This window comes from Rhinoderma darwinii, chromosome 8 (genome assembly GCF_050947455.1).
Source record: "Rhinoderma darwinii isolate aRhiDar2 chromosome 8, aRhiDar2.hap1, whole genome shotgun sequence".
In the NCBI taxonomy this organism is placed as follows: domain Eukaryota; kingdom Metazoa; phylum Chordata; class Amphibia; order Anura; family Rhinodermatidae; genus Rhinoderma; species Rhinoderma darwinii.
The window spans coordinates 12,055,526-12,081,605 of NC_134694.1; the positions used below are offsets into that span (position 1 = coordinate 12,055,526).

The 26,080-nt window shown below is 40.9% G+C and overlaps 1 protein-coding gene across 3 annotated transcripts in view; it reads right to left on the minus strand.

Annotated features, from left to right (window-relative positions):
- Positions 1 to 23,783: 23,783 nt before the first annotated feature.
- Positions 23,784 to 26,080, minus strand: part of CAMSAP1 (calmodulin regulated spectrin associated protein 1) — a 51,321-nt gene continuing 49,024 nt past the window's right edge. For all 3 annotated transcript variants that reach the window (XM_075835099.1, XM_075835100.1, XM_075835098.1), the window contains one exon: positions 23,784 to 26,013. In XM_075835099.1, coding sequence (XP_075691214.1) covers positions 25,711 to 26,013 — 303 coding nt within the window. In that variant the 3' untranslated portion in view covers positions 23,784 to 25,710. The remainder of the gene's footprint in view (positions 26,014 to 26,080) is intronic.

The following is a 26,080-nucleotide window of genomic DNA, read 5'->3' on the forward strand; positions in this document are numbered from 1 at the left end:
TTTCTGATGCTGTAAACCCTTCAACGCCCAAATAATCTGAACACCACAAATACATAAAGCTGGGGTAACGCAGATTTATGTAGTTTTGTATGAGATTAGGATGGCCGCTTTCATCTGCAAACAGCGCCACTTTTGTATGTCGGCTGTCTCTGGTATTGCAACTCAGCCCTATTCAAGTGAATTGCAATACCACAGACAGCCCACATACAAAAGTGGCGCTGTTTCTGGAAGAAAGCAGCCATATTTTTTTTTATTTCATACAATCCTTTTAAAGGCATTATGAAGAAAAATAACACCCACATTCTACTCACAGCCGGACGTCACAGTACTAAAAAACACATAAGATCTGTTAGCAGCATACGTCCATAGAAGGGGGCTGCCCCACTCGGGACCCCCTGTATGAGCCACAATGGAGAGATGAGAAGCTCCCGCTCTGACACACCCGGCCCGTCTATGCATTACATGGTCAACCCTTCATTAGAATGGCCTCCACCTATTGCTACAAATGAGTGGGAAGACACTGCTCCCCCCGCAAAAACAGCTGATCACGGGGTTAGAGTAGCTGTACTTGGTGAGACCACCCTTTACATTTTCCCCATAATCCATCTACCTATTCCCACTGTCCAGTATTTCAGGTTGTCACAATATAAGAGTTCAGTTGCAGTAAATCATTAGGCGATACCTTTATTCCACACCACAAATCGCTGCTTATCATCAGGAATGTGGGCGTTATTCTTTAAGATACAGATATAGGTTCTGCGTCACCGGTAATAGATTTTCATTGCATTATAAATCACTGAAATGTAACACAACATCATGAGATGAATAGAATCTGAAGGCTCAATAAGCAGCAGGAACGGTATTATTCCACATAAGATACACCGCTTTCAAAAAATCATTCAAATTTTGGAATCATTTTCTTTGTCTCCAAAATGATTATGTATTCGTTGTGTTCTCCGTGTCATAATTGAGGGACAGTTCAAGACTCTTCTTTAAGGTATACATGACACTCAAGACCGCCAGTTCTTCGTCTGCTTTTAATTCCTCCTTACTTGGCGGTATGTAAGGGATATCGGGTTTAGATAAAGCCAAATTGGGATCTTCAGTGGCTTCTTGGACGGTCTCTGGAAATTCGGGGTCAACGATGAAACCTCCAGATACTTTACAAAATTGTAGATTAGCCAAGACCCGAATATCATCTATAGATTTGTCATCTTTGCCTGGAACGCCACACGGATGTGGAGGTATTTTTAGTTTTGGACTTCTGGCATAGAGGTAGGTGAGATATTCGATAGCGTCAGTCGTCTTCTTCTTAGAGGACTCCTCAGGGTTATTAGACATAACATTGGTTTGGGTTAAGGGATCGGCAATCCTATGGGGAGGACTTCTGATCTCTCTGCCGTCGATGAAAGGTTGTTCTTTTAACGCTGTATTTAATTTGTTGCCATCTTCCAGACACGGAGTCTTTACGGATATCGGAAATACAGATTGGAACGGTCTTCTCGAAAGTCTGGTGGATATATAATCTTTAAGGTCTTGTCCAACATCTCTGATGCATGGACCAAAGACGTCATCAGTCTTGAAGGTTTTATTTGCTTCTAGTTTTTTGGCACCAGTATTTTTTCTGATCTTATGGTGTTCAGATTTACTTTCCATTAGACAGCAGTCCGAATCATGTGTTTCTTTCCTTGGGTCTTCATCTCTGGTAAAGACATCTTCTCGGTAGCTGTTCTTCACCTTTTCTTGACTATTTGCCAATATATATGCAGCCTCGTAATTGCTTCCAGTAAGGAGATCAATACATTTGAGATTATTCTCTTCATGACCAAAATATGACCCATCTAGAGTATCACCAGGGCTCACATTGTGGATGACTTGATCATTAATGGTTGATGCACCAGTATTACCGGGGACTCCATTTTCCATAATTTTATCTTTACTTCTGAGAACCTCGAGTTGACTACTTTGGACTTCAAGAGAAGAGGTTGCATCATTTGAAGGGTCTTCATAATTATTGGGATCTTTACTTTGTCCATTCAAGACCAAAGAAAACTGATGACAATCAACATCTTCTAAATGACCATGAACGGTTGTATCTAAGCTTGCGTTTCTACATTCTTCATCGTTATAAGCCATTTGCGTTCGATTTGTATGATCACCCATCAGTACTGTATCTAGAGTAATACTTTGGCGTTGCCTCTGGGCATAAGTCATCTGGTTTTCTGTTGGCGCACGGTCAGATGGTAACTCTGGATTTCTGTCTGACACGTCTTCCAAGGTGCTACACGTACGAAGAGTGTATTTGTGGCCAGCTGTGGCAGCACAATCTTCAGGATTGATGTTCAGACAGGAGGACTTCTCATCATTTCCATCCTCCGCTTTGTGGTCACACTGTTGGACGACACCTGTATTTAACGACATGGTCTCTATCATTAAATTGTCAATTCCACATGTAGTAAAGTGACTGTTGACCGCATTGTGTCCATTATCCAACAACGTTCTAGGATTATCATTTGACTGCTCGGCGTCATCTTTACATGGGGGAACTGTAGGACTCTCCAGGATATCGTATTTTGATGACAAGCTTATGGTACTTGATTGTTTCAAAATATTCACAGTGTTTGGCCATTCTGATATCTCGTCACCATCCTGAATTGAAATGGAATAAGAACCAGAAGGTGTAAGTTGGGTTTCAGTTCGAAGGTCAATATCTGAAAAGCCACCAGGGCTGAGCTCCCATTCTTTGTTGGAAAATGGGGACTCATAGAAATGTGCTTCTTGACTGCAACTGGTCATGGTTTCTACTGGTTTAGATGGAGCTTCTTGACTGCAACTGGTCATGGTTTCTACTGGTTTAGATGGAGCTTCTTGACTGCAACTGGTCATGGTTTCTACTGGTTTAGATGGAGCTTCTTGACTGCAACTGGTCATGGTTTCTACTGGTTTAGATGGAGTTTCTTGACTGCAACTGGTCATGGTTTCTACTGGTTTAGATGGAGCTTCTTGACTACAACTGGTCATGGTTTCTACTGGTTTAGATGGAGCTTCTTGACTACAACTGATCATGGTTTCTACTGGTTTAGATGGAGCTTCTTGACTACAACTGGTCATGGTTTCTACTGGTTTAGATGGAGCTTCTTGACTACAACTGGTCATGGTTTCTACTGGTTTAGATGGAGCTTCTTGACTACAACTGGTCATGGTTTCTACTGGTTTAGATGGAGCTTCTTGACTACAACTGGTCATGGTTTCTACTGGTTTAGATGGAGCTTCTTGACTACAACTGGTCATGGTTTCTACTGGTTTAGATGGAGCTTCTTGACTACAACTCGTCATGGTTTCTACTGGTTTAGATGGAGCTTCTTGACTACAACTGGTCATGGTTTCTACTGGTTTAGATGGAGCTTCCTGACTACAACTGGTCATGGTTTCTACTGGTTTAGATGGAGCTTCCTGACTACAACTGGTCATGGTTTCTACTGGTTTAGATGGAGCTTCTTGACTACAACTGGTCATGGTTTCTACTGGTTTAGATGGAGCTTCCTGACTACAACTGGTCATGGTTTCTACTGGTTTAGATGGAGCTTCTTGACTACAACTGGTCATGGTTTCTACTGGTTTAGATGGAGCTTCCCTACTACAACTGGTCATGGTTTCTACTGGTTTAGATGGAGCTTCTTGACTACAACTCGTCATGGTTTCTACTGGTTTAGATGGAGCGTCTTGACTAGTTACAGATGTTGTGGCATCTGAATTGGCCATAATGTTGTTTGTTGGATCTTTGATAGGCATGGTGTTTGTGTCTTGTTTACGGATTGGCTGACCAAAAGTAGATTTTAGCATTCCTTTGGCAAAGTTTGGGTTTCTATCTTGATTTTCAATATCAAGCATTGTAGACAGGACAGGACAACTTTTAGCTTTTACATTTTTGTTACCGCTTTGTTTTCCTGGTTTAAACGTTTTGCATTCTCCAAACTTTTTATCCTCTGGTGGTTCATCGATGGCTGGTAAACTTAGATTACACTGCAAAATATAATTTATTACAAGAACTTCCGATTGGTCGTCAACTTCATTTGGTGACGAATCATCAGTTTCGATTCCTTGCTTTACATTTTTCTTGTGAAGAACATGGACATCTGGTAGATCTAGTGCTACATCATCAACCTTTTTATCTCTTAGGACACCTTCTCCAGATGAAACAACGACTGGTAGCTGTAGATTGCTGGATGACATGTTGTACCCGCTTTCATTCCATTTAGGGCCCTCTATTGGGTGGATAATGTCTGGAAGTTCTAGATTAGTAGTTGGCACCACTTGTGACAGTCCATCTTCTCTCACCATTCCCCCACATGAAGAATTAATGTCCGGAAGAGCTTGACTGATATTTTCATATCTTACAACATCATGCGATTGAACATTAGAGATTTGTAGATGCGGTTTACAAGGTACAAAATCTTGTCCTAAGCGATTTCTTGAAGAATTCCCATGTCCAACGTCACTGCCATTTGCCGTGAACGTACCAGATACATCATATAATCTGCTAACCCCAGGTAAGACATAAACCATGGGCAAATTTGGCTTAGATTGTGAGACTTCTACCAGACATTTATTGCTTCCGATCATTGACTTACCAGCAGGGGAGATTGTAAGACCTGTGCTACATACGGATACATCTTTTGAGGTTTTCTCTTCGCCAGTTTCATCTTGAACAACCACTGGTTCTGTGGAAGGTGAAGAAGTAGAATTGGCACTGGGATCATAGTTACCATATAGACCCAGATTTGGCAAACTGACACAAGTCTTGTTAGGAGAAATTGCTGGATTTGTCAGCATCTGGATTTCATAGGGTTTGGAGAGCAAAACAGGGAATGATGTTCTTTCTGCAAGATAGAAAAAAAAAAAAAACAGTACGAATGAATATTAAAAACACTATATCTGAATAAAAGGGATTTTTCAGTTTTATGTATATAAAGCTGATTTATCTGTATAGAGTTTTGCAACTTTCTAATATACTATGTGTTTCGAAGATACCTGCTTGTGGTCAGTGAATGTAAACTTTGTTTACATTTCAAGGCTGAAACCCCATTCCTAAAGGTGTTGTCCACTTTCTGAAAACTGATGACCGTATCCACCGTGTAGGTCATCAGTATACGTTGGTGCATATCAGACATCCGGACCCTGCAACGATCCGCATTTCCGGCTGCCTCCGTGCATCGGATGTTTGGACCGGGATGCAGTAGTTGGAGCAGGAAGCAGATGGCAATGACCACTGCATAGTGGCCGTTCGGTGGAACTGCAGCTCTGCTCCTAATCACTTGAATAGGAGAAGAGCTGCAATACTGCAGCTCGGCCGCTATTCTTTGACCAGAGCCATCTGCTTCCGTCCACATCGTCTGGCGCCCGGAGGCAGCCTGCGTGCCGGATCGGTGTGGGGTCCGGGTGTCGGACACGCACCGATCATATACTGATGACCTATCCGGTGGATAGGTCATTTATTTTTAGAAAGTGGATAACCCCCTTTAACAGGTGCATGGCCCTTTAAGGCTACTTTCACATCTGCATCAGATCCTTCATCGCAGATTCTGTAGTATTTTATCAGAAAAATAGCCCTGCATGCAGCATTAATTTTCCCTTTAAAATGACGGACACCTCAGTGGAACCCGGCGGATCCTAATTTAAGTCAATGTGTGCCGCTGGTGGAAGCCACAACGCAGATGTGAACAGAGCCTAAAGTAGAGCAATTTTGATACTGTGTGCCATGCAGTGGACCTATGCCAGTTGGTTGTGACCAGGGCAGGTGTTCAGCTTCTGAATGTAAACTAAGGTTGGCGGAGTAAGATACGACAAGTCTCCTAACAAGTTTGTTGCATCTTGTGCGGTCCGTGCACCAAAAAGTGAAATCTACACCAGCTACTATAATTTCTGCCAATTTAGGCCCCATTCCGCTAGGCCCCACTCACTTTTAAAGTGTCAAAAATGGCGTAAAATGGTAAAAAGTCGCACATTTTTGCAAAAATATGGTGTTTATCATGATTTGCAATTTTTTTCAAATCCCAGAAAACTGGCATAAAGTTGATCTTAATATAGAGGAATTTAAAAAGCTCCATTTCATAAATTGCCAAATTCAGCTTCTATGAGAAAGTGAAACTTCCCAATCCTGCAAAGAATAAGTATAAAAATAATAAAATAATATACCAACATAAAAATTTGAGGATCAATGAAATACATCAAGCACACCCTGATTAGTGGGGTAAAACGGGATTGTTATAGGGTAGAAACCCTCCATAAGGGCTCACGCACATGGCTATTTTACACAGCTCCAGGCTTTCACTCTATAACTTGTGCCAGGAACGGGATCCTATCTTTGGCTCTAAACATATAGCTCATGCATGTAGCCATAATATAGCCAAGGGTGTGAGCCCTTAAATAGGATTTCTACCCAACCTACAGTTGGGCCATGTGGACGGAGTCTTAGCAAACCATTCACAATCCATATAGAGGTTTCTGAAAAGTACCATTACCGTTACACTATCTCCATGGACACATCTCTGTTTCCTTGCGGGATTTCCTCTGTGAGAGTTGGACAAAAAGATTGATCGTAATTCGGCCATTACCTTCAAGAAGGTCTTCGTCAGAAGGTGGCTCTTGCTTTACTTCCTTTTCCAACGTTTCCAGCTGTTTTAGAACTTGAGTTGCAGTCGGACACGGCTCAACCTCATCGCAACAATTCTTATGGTATTTCCAAAATGTTTCTCTTGTTAACGCTTCATGTGCCAAGGATCTTATCGCCTTGTGTTTTGTGGTCTTCTTCTTTCTTGATGGCCCTCGGTGCGGACGTCTATACACGCTAGACTCCGGTACGTGGTTTTGGCCATCTGAGAAGACATCTTTGCGTAGTTGTCTTTCGCCGGTAATGTCACAATTACCAGGTCTCATGTCCATCAGTGACTTGGAGCCGGTTTCTCTTTGGATGTGATCCTTGTCTACCACAAGTCCTTCTCGTTCAGGTTCTCCTTTAAGATCTCCCTTTCCTTTCAGTTCATTGAGGTCAGGAAGATCAGGACTCTCTGAATGATGGAGATTCCCCTCGTCTTGTGGATGGCAGAATGTGCTCCAGGTCTTACACTTCTTACCAAAGGTCAAAGGATTCCCATTATTGTAGGACGCATCGTTGTCAGGTGATGGGTCATTTTCTTCAGTTCTGTTTTCTCTGGTATAGGATACATTTTTAGAATTACCCATTGAGTCAATGCGCGTCTCAAAATAGGTCACCAGATCTAAAAAAAAAAAAATGCTGCGTTTTAAGACTCCTTATCTGGACACTTTACACTTCTCACGTCTACATCGACAGTGATGAAAACACAAATTTTCTCACATGTTCTGTGCTGCATTTGTCTAGTTAATCTCGCCCAATGTCTATGTTTAGATTTAGATACGATTTTCTGTTGGTTCAAAATGTGCCAAATTTATCAAGAGGCATGCAGGTTATTACATTTGGCGTAAATTAGTTTAACTATCTCCTTTACTTACACTGGTGCCCGTAAACGTGGACCAATGTGCTTTAAAAATTTATCTTATAGCAACTTTTTTCCATTTTGCAGATAGGCTGCCTTCAAACTGATCACAGGGAGTCTCGTTGTTGGGACCCCCAGCAATCATCTAATCTGTAGGGGAGTCTGGCAACAAGGGCTCAATTTCTTGCAGCGACACCACAGGGAAAATGAAATGAAGCATCACACAGCTCCCATTTGAAATCAATGAACTGTCCGTGTAATGTATGGATTTGCCGGAACATAAGCGATTAAAAAACAAAAAAATAGTACAAGGGTTATTATGGCTTTTTGAAAAATATATAAAAAGAAAATCACACGGATAACTTACCAGTTTCCCCGGAAAAAGTATCAGGTTTTCCATATAGATTGGTCTCGTTTTCAGCATTGTAACTCCATTTTCCTCCAAGATGGAACCGCGCAGCCTCCATATTCGGAGTATGAAACATTTTGTAGTGCGATTCTGCATTATTAGGATCCGGCTTGTAGATTTCTGCAGCAGAATGTAATGTAACTGATGTCTGACATTTGGAATCTTCAGCGGCAAAACCCATTTCACCAGACAAGTCAAACGCATTCAATACCGGCGCCCCTCCCCCTATGGAGAAAACAAGTGGCTCCGATTTACTGGCTCTTAAGTCCCTTCCCTTCTCGTCATGGTTTTCACTAGGAGGAGAGGGCACAGCCAGCACGAGAGATCGGACGGGGGTCTCTAGACAAGGATGCGGTGGGTCCTCCAGTACGTGGCCATCCAGCCTTCCTTTGAGGTGGTGGTGCAGTTCTGCGCAGTTCTCAGAGCTCTGGTGTATAGGACGTTCTGGGTCGGTCATGTTGGTCACTTTATTCTTGCAGCGGCTTGTTAGGACACAGATGATCAGCCACAGGCTCAGGGAGAAGAACAAGCCACCTATCAGAAATGAGAAAAAAAAAAAAAAGTTGACCGCCTGCTGCTAAAGTCATAGACCCCCAATGGAACCAGAAGTAGCAAACGAAGGACGTGAAGGTTTTATATTTAAAGAGGGTTTTCCTCATTCCATGTAGAATCCATTATAATACTAAAAGAAATTCTGCAACATTTACATTATCTTGGTGTTTTGAATTCCTCAACGTTTCCAAGATCTCTGCTTGCGGTCAGTGAATGGTAATATTAATTGCTTCCATTCAGAGGATAACAGGACACAGGTTGAACTTAATACAGTGCATCAGACATTTTTCGGTTATGACCTATGTTTTGGTATCAGTTGGACAGGATCAGGACAGGTTTTTGGCCTCTGGATGTAAAAAGAATGTTCTCATTCACGTTTAACAAGTAAAGATCCTGCAAATGGCAATTAACACACAATATTAAAGGTTGAACAAGAAAAGGAAATGGTGCAGTACAACACTAATACAATTCTGTCCATGGTCATGTGATGGACACACAGGTGCACGGCTCGTTACAGTTACAGTATGTGTATCAGAGCCTCGTCGTCTAACGATCCCAACACCTGTGTGTTCATCACATGACCATGGACAGAATTATATCCACTGGAAGTAATTATTGAATTTTCCTACTGAATAACAGCAAGCAGAGATCTTGAAAACCGTGAGGAATTAATATAGAAAGTATATGGGAAAGTTACGTGGAAACTTTTATTATACAAAAAAAAACAAATAAAAAAAACGGACAACCTGTCTAAACTGACAAAAAACTGGAAAATCCCATAAAACTCTCAAATTCACCTTTTTTGGGTATGAAAAACTTCACAATCCAGAAAGAAATAGTATTAAAAAAAACAAAAAACTTCTCACTATTATCAAGATCTCGGTCAGTGAGTGTTTCTTTGGCACACGTTTGGCTAATAGACTGTCATATGCGGCATAGCTTCCTTTTTCCTTTAGTGGGAGTCAATAGCAGATATATACAAGTATACAGAACTATAAAACAAGTACATGGTGCTGAATACACCTGGAGCTCATGTTTGGGCGATTGTTTCAAGCATCCCTGATGAACATTACTCCCGAGCACAGTGTGAAACTAGATCCAGAGGTTAATGACCTATTCTTATCTAAACAATGAACTGACAGCAAGCAGAGATTTTGAACACGGTGAGGAATTGATATAGATTTTTTTTAAATATAGATTTTATTGGAGAAAAGCGATTGTACAGTAATGAATTTTTAACAAATAAGCTGATATATATATATAAAACTTATCTACATTTTAATGCAAATATGTTGTAAGGATTTGATGCTTGGTATGTAATGAGAAGTGTATGTGACACATTGGACATGGTGATACATCACTCCATGTCATTTACAGATCCAAAAGTCCTTATTAATTTTATAATATATCTAAGAACAGTCAGAGCTCAGTTTTTTGGATACAAAGCTCCAAATCCCCTGCATAAACATCAATAAAATTCTGCCACAACTAGGGGGAGTTTACTGCATATGGATTATACATAGAATTTAAAAAAAAAAACAAAACAGTATGCAGAAAGCTCTTAGGCTCCCCTTAGTGGTGGCTTCAGGCAGACAGATATATATATATATATACACACATATACACATACATATAATGTATCTCTCTGACTATGCAGAAGATTTGGTGCTCTGAACGCGATTAGGATATATAAAGAAATTAATCATGAATGGATATCCACTTTAAACTGGTCATTGATGGGAAGACTTTTCACACAATATAACCAAGAACGGATATTGTAAGAAAGACTCTTAAAGGGGTTGTCCACTTTTGAAAACCTTTTCATACACCAACCATATTAGGGGATTCTGAGTTAATAGAGGGGGGGTCCCCTGTTCAGGATTCTCATCTCTTGAACAGAGTGGAGCGCGGTTATAAAGAGCGTCTCAGTCTTTGGAGGACCTGTCCTGTATTACACAGACAATACATTAATATGAATGGGCACTGTGTAATGCTTCATTTCTCCTGCAGAGGAGAATACTTACTGTTAGATTTCCTCACAGCTTACAGCTGATCACTGGGGGTCCCAGCAGGGGGACACTTTATCAGCTTATTGTCAAGGGACCCTTCCAAGACATTGATATGAACAGGCACTGTGTAATGCTTGATTTCCCCTGTGGTAGTGCTGCAGGGAAGTTGAACACTTGCAGCCAGGGTTACCTACAGTTTATAGCTAATCACTTGGGGTCCCGGCTGAGACCACTTTCGTGATCAGCTTATTGTAAAGGGTCCCTTCTAACAAGTAGGAATCGTTCAAATCGGAGAACCCCTTTAATGTGTATCATACAATATCAAGCGTTTATGAGCCATCTGGACTTTCTAGGTCATTGGCCATAATTGTTCAACAGTTAAAAATAATGCGAGAGGTTCTTGATTGCAATATAAAAAATAAATTATTTAACGTAGGATGATGAATATTGTAGCGGACTCTTCTTATTGTAATAAAAAACGTGCGTTTGTGCCAATATAGAGCTCATGGTCACATGGTGGGAAAAATCATTACGTCTACGCCAGCATTTACCAACTTTATAATATATGTAAAGTCCATGACAAACACTTGTGAATAAAGCGCATAGAATTACATATAAATGACAATGATTCATTATAATTGACACAAAGAGGACTATTATATCTTGTCATTTCCATAGGACAGGGCCCGTCTAAGCTTACCGGCCACCGTAAACCCACAGACTATAGCACCACCTCACCTGCGGGCAGCGTGTTACAGAGTAGACAGATATACAGATTAGTTGAAAAGTTTTAGCATCACTGTTAAAAGAAGTTTTATGGGATCTGGAGGGCGGGACCAGGCCAAAGGGGATTGCTGTCAATCATGAGTAGGACCGCCCTCCAGACTCCTGTGTTAGAGACTTCTTGCTGATTAAAACCTTGTGTAAAAATCACCATCCACATCAATATCTACATCCTTCAATAGTGGATTGTGATTTGGATTCACACAAAGGTCAAGTTCAAAACGCTGCAAGTGGCAGAAACCAGAAGAGGACAGGTCGACATCAGGATGTCTCAGTAGTGCAGCCTCAGGCTTTGGGCCTGTAACTTTAAGTAACTATAATATCTCTTAAAAATTACAAGTCCTTTGTTCGTGGAGCAAGAATCTCTCTACTACAGGTCACATTTCATAAAACGTCTGGTGCTATAAGAATACATTAATATCTATTAATATCTATCATCTTTAACCCAATACATAAAAAGAGATAACTACATATTACCACTTGTCCCTTATACTTCTACACTGTATATGTACTATACATTTATATTCCACCTCCATCCTGTCAGCAATTCCAGTTTTCACTAACAAACTAATGTCCTAAACAGAAAACATGTTCCAAAAAAATAACGCATATGAAAACACCCAAAAATTAATTACACTAAAAAACAAAACAAAAAGAAAAATGTAGACATATTTTATAACCTGTCACATTAAACATGGCGTCCTATCAGATTATATAGATTGTGGGAAAAGATTCAATAGAATTTGTCATTATTAATGTAAACCTCTGAGTCCAGTTGGCGCGATGCTCCGTGATTGACAGTCTTCCCTGTGTAGGCGGGCTTACAGAGTAACTGTCAATCATTGAGTAGGACCGCCCACTAGACTCATTAGCCCTGAGGAGGCATTTACATCAATAAATAGGTTCTACTGAATCTTTTTCCACAATAACAATAGATATTAATCCGCTCATCTACTCTATTGTACATGCTGGCCGCAGAGAGCAGCATGATCAACATGACAGGTTCCCTTTAAAGGGGTTGTCTCAGTAACATCTATTTTCAGAAAGGACCTGCCGCAGTGATCAGATGATCGGCGCAGCTGTGGTACCCTATGCAGAAAGCACATTTTGCCTGGCTAAGCTGCTGCCAACAATGTATATCCTCTGCAAAATGTAGCATTAGATGGCGGCCATTGAGATGTAATACCGGTACATAGACGGCTCGAGTCCGCCAGAACAAGAGCTGCTTTTACAGAGTGACTCTCCGTTCTGGCTCATAGAGGGGAGTCCCGAGTGTGAGACCCCCCTCTATGAGATCCATATGGACCAGCGTTGTCGTCATGACAACCCCTTTAAATTTGCATAAATTAATAATTGTGAAATCCCACCAGTTCTATAACGTCCCTATCTTATTCTAATGAATGAGTGGCATAATACTGAGCGTTCTCCCTAGGAGTGTGGAGATGTCCTACTAGACATTCGTTGCTGGTGGGTCTGCCGCCACCTCTCCCTCGTCCACCGTCCATGATTCTCCACCACCTCATGTAACAGGTCTATAAAATGATATTCATTATTCTCCAGTAACTGATCGTCGTCCGGCGTGCTTCGAAGTTCTGATCTTGCGTCTGATCCTTGACTGTTAAGACCTTCTCTGTCTACACCAGAGTCCGGAGTGACCGCCTTGCTTCTCAGGACACGTCTACCATTGCTTGACCTTTGATAAACATTCCTGGTCGTATTCAGTTTCTCCTCACTCTTGTTATCCACCATTTTCTTCTTTGAAGAACTGCCCAATGCCGGATCCTTCATGATGTCCATCTTCTTCGGAAAAACTTTGTTCTCTTCGATCACTTGAATGGTGTCGGGGAGATCACTACGATCCCGTTTTTTACATGTCTTTTGGGATTTTTGTTGGTGGTTATGGGAGCCACTTGGCTTTGGTGAAATATTGAGGGTCTTTAAAAAGTCTTCATATGAAGCCCTGGAATCCTTCTTATATTGGACATTGGGCCAGGATAATGTCCGCCTGATGTTCCGTCGGTTATTAGGAGTTACTGCCTTCTTGACAGGAACGCTCTTGGGATCTTCCAGAGTGGTGTTCATGCATAAGTAGACTAGAGGTTCAAGAGCATCAGTGTTCGTGGTGGATCTGGTTGAGTGGTCTTCATTTTGGACTGGTCCCATAGCTACTATGGGTGTGTGGGTGGAAATATCTTCCATAGGTGAGGTGTTGAAACTTTGCAATACATCTGTATACACGCCACTCAATGGCACATGACGGACATTGAAGGTTTGGTAGACTTTACCCTGCAGGCTGTTATAATACCACATTTCCACGTTGCCTCCAGAAGTCTCCTTTGGATTAGGATTCCCGTTGAAATTTTTAGGGCATTGCGAGTTCTCACTCCACTTCTGACTTTGTGTGACTTTTGATGGGTTGAATTCCGCTTGAAGTAAAATGGCAGCGGCCGACTTAGCCCGTCCAAATGGCGGAGAATTTCGGCTTGACGCGGTCTTGAAAATATTCTGATTTGCGTTTACCATGACGACATCACCAAAAGGCGGAGGAGATCTTCCAGTGGATCTAGTATTGGCCTCGCCTTTTGCTCTTTTGTCCGGCTGCACTTGTTTTTTATCTTGTTTTTTCTTCCAAAAAAGGAAAATCAGCAAAATGAACAAAAAAAGCACTGCAATAAAATAAACAATGATTTTGTTTTTGGAATACAACGTACAGCCTGTAATGAGCAATAGCATACGGTAGTATAAGTCTATAGGTCTACTCTGGAACCTTGTATCGTTCTGTTGATTGAGGTGTTCATTCTGTACAACTTAAAGGGATTGTCCAACCCCGCTCTCCTGTCCGATCTGACAAGGCAACATCCGACACCCAGCAAGTATCGTGCACGTGTCCTATTAATGAGGTTCACAGGCACCACACTTACTGGGCGTTGGATGGTTGCCTCGACGGGTGAGAGGGACGGTACAACCCCTTCAATTTAGTCATCTGGGTTAGATTGTGCCATAAAAATTCCATATTTTTATTTATTTTATTAAGGCTGGGGTAACACTCAAAATGTATCCATAGGAATACACTGAGATGCGTATAGATGAAACGCACATAATGCTTATGGATCGCTCATGCGCTAAATGTGCCAGTAAAAAAACGACATGGTGGGAAAAAGTTTTATACACAAGTGGCTTGTCAATTGATAGCAAAGCTGTCGCACTATAAAATTCTGTCTGTAAACTTGGACTAATGTAAAATTTTACACAACAAAATTGTATATACCGATGCAGTTAAAGGAAGAGAGTGTCACCAGTCCTGTCTCCCCCCAGCTGCTTACACCGCTAGTCAGGTATAGGGTAAACCACTTTGGACAATTCCTACTTATTTGACAATAAACTGATCACAAAGTGTCCCCCTTGCTGGGACCCCCAGCGATCAGTTGTAGTCTATGAGGAAACCTGGCAGTAAGTGTTCAATTTCTCTGCAGCACCACCACAGGGGAAGTTAAGCATTACACCGTGCCTGTTCATATCAATGTGTTGTCTGTGTAATGCGGGACAAGATAGGTCCTCCATAGCACGAGACTCTCTTTATAACCCCTCTGCACTTCAGCCAAGAGATAAGGACCCCAAACAGAGGACCCCCCTCTATTAACTCAGAACTCCCTAATAGGGTATATAAAAATCAGGTTTCTAAACCAGACCCGATGGTGAATATATGGCTTACAAATAAACAAGACGCCGACTCAATAAAGACCCAACATCTCTAGACCCCTGGTAAGTAGTATATAGGAGGTGGTGGACCACGCCATCTTTAGATAAAGACCTGAATTCTTGGCAGAAAATACGAGCCATGTGTTAAGAGATATTAACTATGTCAATATTTATTCTATGCTGAGATATGATTGATTAAAGTTCTGGGGCCAAAGCCGGAGGCTGCACTACTGAGAGTCTGACGACACCTCGTCCGATCTTCTTATTTCTCAGGTGCAGTGTTATACGTGAATCCAAATCACCAAATACATGAATGTTCACACAATATCCACATACATATCTAGCACTATCCCAGCCAGGCAGGATGTAGATATTGGTAAGGATGGTTGTACACAGGCGCTTAGACACGCTCTTTGGCTTTTAATTTCGAGAACTTAAGAGATCCCAGTAAACCAATCTCAGCAGGTATTGCAACTGCTGGTACTTAAAAAAGGCATGCTACTGCCATATGTCATCATATAGCTTCTTTCATCCATAAAACAGCACCACACCTGTCCGCAGTTTGTGTGTGGTATAGCAGCTCAGCTCCATTCTGTTTCATAGACCTAAGCTGCAATACCAGATAACAGGTGGGAAAAGCCGCAGCCATGTTTTCTAATCCTGTAAACCCCCTTTATGTATAATTTACCAATTTTACAAAACAAAATTCCTTTAATTGGCATCTGATAATCCAGAGACACTGATAATCAGGCAATTGATTCCAGACAAATCCATTGATTAAATACACAAAGTGACATCAGCAGATTGAGTATATTTTAACTCTTAGAAATGAGATGTATACACTTTCCTATGGTCAGCCAACAATCCAGAAAAACTTATAATCTGGCACCTATTGGGTCCCATTGAGCCTAAAGGAATGTTAGACGGCCTTTTGCACAGGCCGACGATTGGGTGAATGAGTGCTCATATGAATGCCCGATCCCGATCATTGACCTGTGTAAATAGGGAAACAATCAGTCGACAAATGAGCAAACGCGTGTTCATCGGCTGATCGGCTAATTTATGCTGCCAAAAAAAATGGTTGCTCGTCTGCATCGCCCGTCACCAACAATTACGATCATTGCTCCATGTTTTACATAACATGACATATGAATGTGTAACTAGGATTTTTAATTCTAATTCATTAACTTGGAGAACGAAAGAAAAGGCACTCACCTAACACCACGAAGAGCACCGGTAACACAACCTTATGGAAAACTGCTTCTGGTAAGGGTGGTAGAGAAGGCGAGGAGCAATTCATCTCAGATACATTCCACACAAGGGCTCCCATTAAGTCTGGTGGATAGCGGCACGTCACTAAGTTTGCGTCGGCCAATCTGGATGCATTCATCAGCTCTGCAAAAAAAAAAAAGGATTCATTAAGACTGTATTCAAATTCATTCCTAAAATTGGTCCTGGCTGAAAAAGTAAAAAAAAAAAAAAAAAAAAAAAGGGTTTCCCTACAGGAATGTCCAATAGGTGGGGGTCCCTAATCAGGAGAACGCCAGTCCCTGACCTCTGTACTGCCAGCCAACGTGGCCGCTGCAGGCCGTCTCACCTGGAGGAACAGGAGTCAGGAGACCTGGGTATCAAAGACATTTATAAGATTCTTTCAAGGACTCCAAAGGCCGACAAGATCCTGTCATTGTGTGTGTCACCAGATAGTCTGGTGACGGGATCAGAGGGGTGACACCCCTTTGTTTAAGGGGTTAAAACCCGAATCTGGAGGTGTCCGTCGATCACAGCCGCCCTCTCACTGTCGTATGCTGCTATAAAGGAAAGCGCTAGAAGGAAAACGGCCTGAAGAGGATCTTCTGATAGATCATAGATACATGTAAGGAGATAATATTGGTGAAGTCGGACCTCGTCTCACTGATTTTAAGAATGACGGGGGCTCTAGCGAGTCCACACCCCTTTGGCACTGCCCAGCGATCAATACCAAATAGGAGTAATGGCCAGATCATACTATGTCAAATTCTGCTGCAGTGGGGCAAAACTCGCCCTTCAGGAGCCGGAGAAAGCTCAGCGACATCCCCAGTAATAGTGATTAGCGTCCATATTAGTTGTCAGACAGCCATAACAGGTCGAGTCAAGGACTCCCTCGGTAGGGAACATGCTCGTGGTGATGTATAACAGCCGATGTAGAACATTTCTTACCTTTCAGAAAGATTATGAAATCCTTATGTGCACAGGAACAATTCCACGGATTGCCACCGAGTCTTAAAGTGCCGTTCAAAGGACTCAGCGTCTTCCATGGAAGTGATGAAATCTTATTGTAAGACAAGTCCAGGGAAGCCGTCTTGGACAAGCTCCAGAAACTCTCGCCGTGGATAGAGGAGATTTGATTTCTACTGAGATTGAGCCGTTCCAAGTTGGAAAATCCCTCCAGCATCTCGGGACGCAGTTGTCCGATTAAGTTATTGGCCACGGTGAGATTCTTTAAAGTGCTCGAGTCATGAAACCAGGTGGGGGAGAAGGTTGTCAGGCTGTTATCCTGCAGCTCGATATTGCTGAGACCCTGAAACTGCTGCAACGCCCCGGATTCTATGGTGTGGATTTTACTGCCCTTCAGGGTCAGACTCAAGACAGACCTCAAATTGGGGCTTGAAAATAGTGTGGAATTGATGAGTCCAACATCTCCTTCTTCAAAAATAAGAATTTCAATACCTTCAATGTAATCTGAAATTAAATTTACAGAGAATAGATAAATGTTACAAGAAAACTAGAATGTACTTTGATAACCTAGAGCAATAGCACACACAGCGAATGGAGACAACCATTTCTGTCAGGATAGAGGCTGACCGGAATGGATTTAAAGAACTGAAACATGTATATAAATAACGCTGTTCAGTAGTAAAATGAAGTCACTTTGTGATATAAACCTTATTCACACTGTAAATGTTTTTGAATGCAGCCAGCAGTGTAAACAATGGGCACTTACATTCTTGTTGCCATCACATATGTACACACACATCAGTACAATTTGTATTGCAGTCTATACTATATACGATTCAGTTCTACAAAAACATAAATGGCGTCCGGCGCTCGAAAATAATATTTAAAAAAAAATCAGATTATTATAAATTCATTAATTTTCATGGCTTGTCTAATTGAATCCCAAAATAAAAAACAGGCTTCAGCTGTGTTCACATGTGTGGCAGGCTACATTAGCAGCCTCCTCTGTAGATTCAGTCAAAAGTTGCGGATTTTTTTTTTTCTGGTAAAATTACAGACACGACAGAAACCGACGAATCCATTAAAAAGGTCAACAGGATCCGTTGGCGTCTGATGCGACAGATCATTTGCCGCTATTCTATTCGTTTTTCTGTTCCTATGAGGTGAACTGATGAATGGAAATACAAACGCAGATGTGGATAGAGCCCAACATGTATTGAGATAATGTCAGATTAATTATAGCGTACGCATATTACATGATCACTAAGCACACAAATAATACTAATGTACAAAATGTATATATAAAAAAAAAAATATATATAAAAAAAACAACATATAAATACACACACACATATATATATATATATGTATAGACCGTGTTTGTGTTGGAGCCTCTATCAGAGATACGGTCATATTTTCCGCAAAACATAGAGCAGCATACAGAGCTATTTTTTCTGTCAAAACGACGGAAGGAACCTACTAAAAATCCATATGTTCCCTCAGGCACCTTGTCCATCATGTGATGACTGTGTGACAGCTTCAATTCAAGACCGAGCCGAACCTGGTTTTATGACTGTATCCTGGGAGTGCTGCCTGATCTTTACTACATACCTTGTGGGAACGTGGAGAGTCAACAATCTCTAGGATTTGCATCCACTTGCTGACACTGCACCGCTTGCTTACCTTTGTATTTATGCGTGCGTGTGTGTGTATATATATATATATGTTTGTATGGTTTATATTATAGAATTGAAAATAAATTAGAAGTGACAAGCTTCCCGTACCAGTCTGAAAAGTCTTGCAGTAGCGGATTTTATCCCCATAGGCTGTGGTACAAGTAGCTCCGGAGCCCGGCAACAATCCCCAGAATAGAAGTAGCGCAGGAAAGCCTAAAAAGTAGAACAAATACACAAGAATGAACCTCTATCACTACAGACATCCACAACATATAAACAATCAATCACTTATATAGCACCTGTATATACAACATATATCATATACATATAATAATTACATATATACAACATATAATATCACATATTCCACCTGCATATATAAACAAACAATCGTATATATACCACCTCTATATACATAATAATGGAACGTACCAATCATGTTGTCAGACTCCGGGACCACAACTACTAGCTGAATGGGAGAGACAAGTAGTTGAGGAAGGTTATGTTGTTAACTAGAGGCAGGTCCGAACCTGAACAGACACTGGGTCTCCCACATAGTTTCCTGGGGTAACGGTTAGAATCAGCGCTACACATGGTCAGTCGAGTGTTACGCTGCTTAGCATCGGTTGATGATCTGCTCCAACACTGCCCCCTCCCTGCAGACCCTAGAATTGCATTAATATAGGCAGCCGGAGTGGTGGATCGGTGCGAGGTCCGGTTGTCGGACCCGCACCGAACATATACTGATGGCCTGTCCAGTGGATATGTCCTCAGTTGTCAGAAAGTGGAAAACCCCTTTAAGTTTACAATTGACGTTTTTCCTGGGAGTTTACTGCTGAAGGATTTTTTACTGCCCTCAGATCGATGCTATTCCTACAAGAAAATATTTCAATTCTAGATGTATAAGGAATTGCTATACATGCAATGTCCTAATATGTCTATAGGTTTAGCAAAGACACATCTACAGCAGCAAAGTTCTATTTCTTACATTCATATGATCATGTGACGTCAGGTTATTGTGTAGGGTTCTGGTTAGAAGGTGCATTCCATGAAGGAGTTAAATCTGCATAACATCTTCCCTCCTGTGCGGTGGATCCAGGCAGCAGACCTGCTGAAGCGTTCACAGCTTTCATGTACAGACATGACAATACAGTTTAAGGATATGTTAATATTTTACCACAAAAGCTCAAACTGACAAGTCACATGATGATCTGCATGGTCTGGTTTAGAAAACCTGTTATCACATCGCCCCATTCAGGACCCTCATCAAGCCCAAGTAGAGAGAGTGGCTACAAAGAGCGTCACTCACTCTGGGGGACCCGGCTTTTCCGTACATTACATCGATTTAAATAGGAACATTGTTCGGCTCCTTTCACACTACCGTCCTAGTACGTTTAGGGCTCTTCTGTTAGGGCCTGTTCACATCACCGTTCGATTTCCGTGAACAGTTCTTTCGGAGGTATTAGTCGGGGTGAACCCTGCAACGGAAAGTGAAACCACAGCTTCCGTTTCAGTCACTATTGATATCAATGGTGACGGAAACATCGCTAATGGTTTCCGTTCGTCACCATTCCGGCAGGTTTCCGGTTTTCCGACGGAACCAATAGTGGAGTCGACTGCGATTCATCTGAATGGGGCTGAGCTGTAATACCACACACAACCGGAGTTTAAGTGTTTCTGGAAGAAAATAGTCAAATGCCACTTCAAAAGGAGTTTCTGCAGTTTGTAGGTCAGTTGTTTTTTTTTAGCCAAACACAGAAGTGGACATGACAGAATGGAAATACATCAGCCTTTTCTTTATACCTTTCATTCTGTTTGGATCCACTTCTGACTATGGCTTAAAAAAAAATAAAAAAAAATTAAAAAAATTGACCCAAAAATTGCCAATTTTCTGATCGCTTGGGGTCCCAAGTGAGAACGAGCATCCCCAACCCCCATTCATTCTCACTGCTCGACCGCGGCGAAAGTGACAATGAGTGAAGCGGTAGTGGAGCATGTGAGCTGCAGCTCCATTTAAAGTCTATGGTAATGACGGAAACAGCTGAATACAGAGCTCGGCTGTTTCTGCCAGCCCCATAGACATTGACTAGAGCAGCGGGCTCAGTGAGGAGGATCTGGGAATTCAGGACCCCGGTTCTCAAGATCAATGGGGGTCCTAGCATTGGGTTCGCCAGCGATCAGAAAAATATCACCTATTCTGTAGATAGGTGATTATTTATGATTTTGGAAAACCCCTTTAACTATAAAATCAAAATTGTGTAATTCTATAATCCTTTATAACTAATCTGGAGTAGAATTACTTACCTGTTGCGTGCGCAGTCTGTAAAACTGCCTGTGTGCTGTTGCCCGATAAAGGAAAACGCCACCAAAGATTTAGGATGGTGCAGCAGTCTTTAAAAGTGCGTGTGGACGTGTATTTTTACAATTACATGATCTTAAAGGGATTATCCAGGAATTCAAAATTGATGGCCTACCCACTTTGGATAGGTCATCAATAATAAATCAGAGGGGGTCTGTCTCTGGGCACCCCCGCAGGCACTCATACGAGCGTTTGCAGCTACTTCATGGTTTACAGTGGTTGTTTTTTTCACTGCTCGTACTTGCACACTCCATTACTTTTGCAGCGGCTGTGCAAGGTATGGCGTGCTGTCCATTCACTTGAATAGGACAATGCTGCAATACCTTGCACAGTCGCTCCGAAAGTAATGGCGTGTGCAAGTAAACTCGAGGTAACCAATGAAGAGGCTGCAGTGTGGTAATATCCTGAAACCCAAGGTAACCAAAGAAGGGGCTGCAGCGCTCACTCAGCAGCCCCTATAAACAGCTGATAGGCAGGGGTCCCAAGTCAGACCCTAACTGATCTAATATTGATGGCCTATGCGAAGGCTAGGCTATTCATTATTAATTCCTGTATAACCCCAATCCATATGAAACATATACACAGTGTTATACCTAGTGCACCTAAGGGTGGTGCGCTACGCAGGGATTAAAAAAACAGAGACAGTGTCATGCTTTGCCCACTCATGCCCAGTGCTTTTACTTATAGTTAAATACCTTCAATTGTGATATTCTCCTAAAAATACGAAAAGATCTGTTAGCTGATTATTTGAGCAATTCATCTTCACATTCTTCTGTGTGGTCCTGCACTCTTCCTGATTATGCACCGCTCCACACTAACTCCCTGCTTCACGAACACAATTCCAAAACTACAGTGAAGACTGACACATGCAGAACAGTAGATTTGGTGCACCGGTGGCAGGATGGATCTCTGCAGAAAAATTCTCATTTATTAAAGTATTTAGGATCTACAGAAAACTGGGCAAGCACCATGAATGGACAACGGTAATGGCAGCCATTAGTGGTTGTCACGCAGAAGCTGTCACCCATGAAAGGTAGAATTTTTTTTTTTTTTTTATATGGGGCTCAAGATGGATGGCTCTGTTCTTTTGAGGATAAGACAGTCCTTCATAACAAATACTTAGACACTGGTCTGCATAATAATTTATGAGCACCACGGACTAATGAGGGGGAACGGATTATGCCACCAAGCAACACTGGTACCATACACAAAAAGAACGCACGCTGGGTAATCAGAGAACTTACTCCCACATATACCCAGTAAGAGTTACAGAAAGTGCTAACTGCAAGACATGAAAATGTAAATTCGTTGTATAAAAATGAGTGTAATTAAAGTCACGTCGGGAAGTTCTGGCACTGGAGATAGGGACTTACCTGAACATAGCAACTCAGCCGTAGCTGGTGCTGCCATCTGGTGGTCAGGAACAGTATTTTGAAAACCACAGCAACATAAGTAACCATGAAAACAACCGCATAACATTTGTCATATACTTTCCTAAACGGAACTGGATCACGGACATCAGATAGACGGCTTTATACGAGGGCATCTATATGGAACTCCAATAGCGCTTTACAGAACACACTAAACTTTCTTTCAAAGCGAAAAGAAGAGGTTATTTGCAGGTCTGTGTTGCAGTAACTGTGCAGATATACCAAAGGCAGCATGACAGGGATTCTCTATTTGGGGTCATGCTCCGGCCCCTGCATAACTTTTGCTTAGAGGGTTCCTTTAAAAAAGTTGTTTTATTGCACCATGTATTTTAATCATACTCTTCATGCATTGGTCCTGCTTTATAACATTATGATCCTGAATACGTTACATTTTCAGAATATTCTTCCGTCCATATTTGAATATTACGATGCCAAAAAGATTCCAAACTGGCACTAGACTTTGTTTTGATCATGGATAATGAATAAATAAATGTAAGCAATGATGATTATGGCGATGGATTTACCAAACAAGAAGAACATTGACTAAAACTAATATGGGTGCCTATAAAAGGGTTGTATGATATCTATCGCTTTTCCAAAAACAGCGCCACTTTTGTCCATGGGCTGTATCTGGTACTGCAGCTTCACTTGAATGGATCTGAACTACAATACCAGATACAGCTAGAATATCCATCAATTTCCAAAAGTCTCTATAAACAAACCTTCAATGATTTTGCTTTGGGATTTCCATAAATTGGACGTACCTGCACGGTACTTACAATGCAGTGCCAAGTCGTGTTGTTCATCTATGGGGCTCCCAGCTTAGCTTCAAAATATTACTGAAAGCCGGGGCCATTCATGGATCAATTAGGAAGGACACCCTTGGATAACTAAATGAAATCGGCAATGAAGTAAAATATCTAAGAACAAAAAACTATGTAAGAAATCGAAATAAATATTTATACATCAAAATATTTATAAATATTAAAATAAAAACAAAAATGTACAACAAATGATCTATTAAAATATTATATATAAAAACAAATAATAAAGATCTAAAAAAAAAATTGGAAAAAATTTAAGTGTTGTGGAACATGAAAAAGACAGACCTGAATAAAAAAAAAATGGAAGAACTAGATACAGTAATTAATTTTATTTCATTTCAGTGCTTTCATAAAATAAATAGGAGTTAAATAACCATGGTGAGAGGGATATGGGGATCACAGGCGGGGGGTGGGGGAGCATGATAACAAATTCTCTTTATGCACTGTAGATTTATAAAGCTTTCGGTTATATACAGACACATCGACATCGAATATATACAGAACTGCAGCAATCTCGAGTAACATGGAAGATCATTACCGGGGATGGGGGTGGGGGAGGGCCCGGGGGGGGGCATTTACGGTGAAGACATCCGATGAAACGACCTGCCCTCTGTACAATAAAATTGCCATTTAACATCAGAGATGTGTCCTGCCATCCGCTGCGGGACCTACAAATCCAGGATGGATCGCTGGGATCTGCCTATCCACATCAGATGGCTTTAGAAGTAACTAGGAACATCTTTTTTTTTTTTTTTGTACCAAAGTAATTCAAGTAATACTTCAGACAAGTGCAAACCGAAAAAAAATATAGAATACTCTAAAAAATAAAATATATTTAAATATTTCGCGTGTAATGTTTAATTTAAACGGCAACGGAGCTCACGTCGAGTGCGGTGAAACAGTACAGAAAACGGCGTCCAAAGTGCAATAAATAATAAAACGATGGAGATAGTGTTTTCCTTCAAGTCCAAGCCGAACGCTGTAACAAATCGTCCTGATTGGAAAAAAAAAATTATATTAAAAAAAAAAAAAATAACAACTTTTAATTTGAAAGCATTGAGAATTTTTTTATGAGAAATACCAAAATTGGCTTCCAAAAAAAAACTTCACCTCAAATAATAATTTAAAAAAAACACTGTATACCCCGCACACATGCTCTTGGTTTGATCGTGTGCTTCTTGTTTGACAGCAGAGCGATAAACATTACAATTTTAACACATCATAAAACCATTAAAAAAAACCAAAAACATGTTTGATTTCTTTTTTCTTTTTAAGTGCACCATTATATTTAATACAGACAGGAGTACCAGGCTCAAGGGAACTGATCTACGTCTATACCAACACACTTGGTGGGATGTATCATTTAGAGCAAATATTTCAATACTACTGTACCTCGGGGGTGGGGTTTAGGGGGTCAAAAAAAAAAAAAAAGTTTAAAAAAATAATAATTACATCCAAAAATCAGTATTCCAGGTGTGTAATCATTAGATCCTTATATAATAAACTGTAGATTACAGGACAGCCATTTGTTTTAGTGTGTACAATTCCTATACATCAGCCTAAAGGAATATTTCCCAAATATCAGCAGCACAAAAAAAACAAAAAAAAACAGCAGTAAATAGTAATAATTGCATTTTCTTCAATCCAATTTTTTTTTTTTTTCCTCAACTGCTGGAAATGATTATTATTTTCAGGTGTCTCCCAGTTTCCAGGATTCGGTTTAATAGCAGTTTAGGAGAACTTCAAGTAACTGGAAATCCACTTGGTAAAAATTTAGCGACATGCATTGTGTTCCTCGTGTCAAAGGAAAAAAAAGTCAGTTCGGATTTTTATTTTTTTTATGCGCTAGACGTCATCCAATTGCCCGTAGAGAAGCGGTGAAGATGAAACTTGGGAACGAACAAACTTTTAAAGAAAGGAAAAGGAGAAGGAGAAGGAAGAAAAAAAAAAAAAAAAAGGGAGGGAGGATTAATAACAGGTAATGAGCACATCCTGTGATTAAATGGTTTTGGTGTGGAGAAATCTGAACTGGGATCTGCAGCAAGAAAGAAAAAGAGAGAACGATTTCTCATTGTCTGTGTAAAAACGCATTTTAAAAATTCCCTTTGGAAAAGGGAATAAAACCGAAGAGGAAAAAGAAAAAAAAAAAAAAAGAAAAACATTCAAAGTGCTGCACTGTTTATATCCACTGCAGGAAAGGCGTAAACATATTTCACTAAAACCAGCGTGATCAGTCGAGTGTCACTTGTACAGCGGATTCTTCTTTGGCAATGCGGGTCGCTTGGCTTGCCACAAGTGGTTATGGATAGTCACTGCGTCGATGCTGACCGACATGGTTTTGGCGGGGATCACAGTAAACTGTTTTCTGTCCGAACTGTATTTGTAAAGTTTGTCAATCATTTTCTTGGTGATGGTTTTGGGGCCTGTTCCAGTCAGTTTACAGATTTCCTCAGTGTCTGGATGAAAGGAATAAAGTGATCGATACTGACAGCCGGCGTCACGGAACAGGATGATGTAGTGGTTGGAATCGGACTTCTCTAGTTCCTGTATTCAAGAACGTAGAAAAAGAACACAAGGCAAAAATCAGTCATTATTTTTTTTTTGTTTTTAA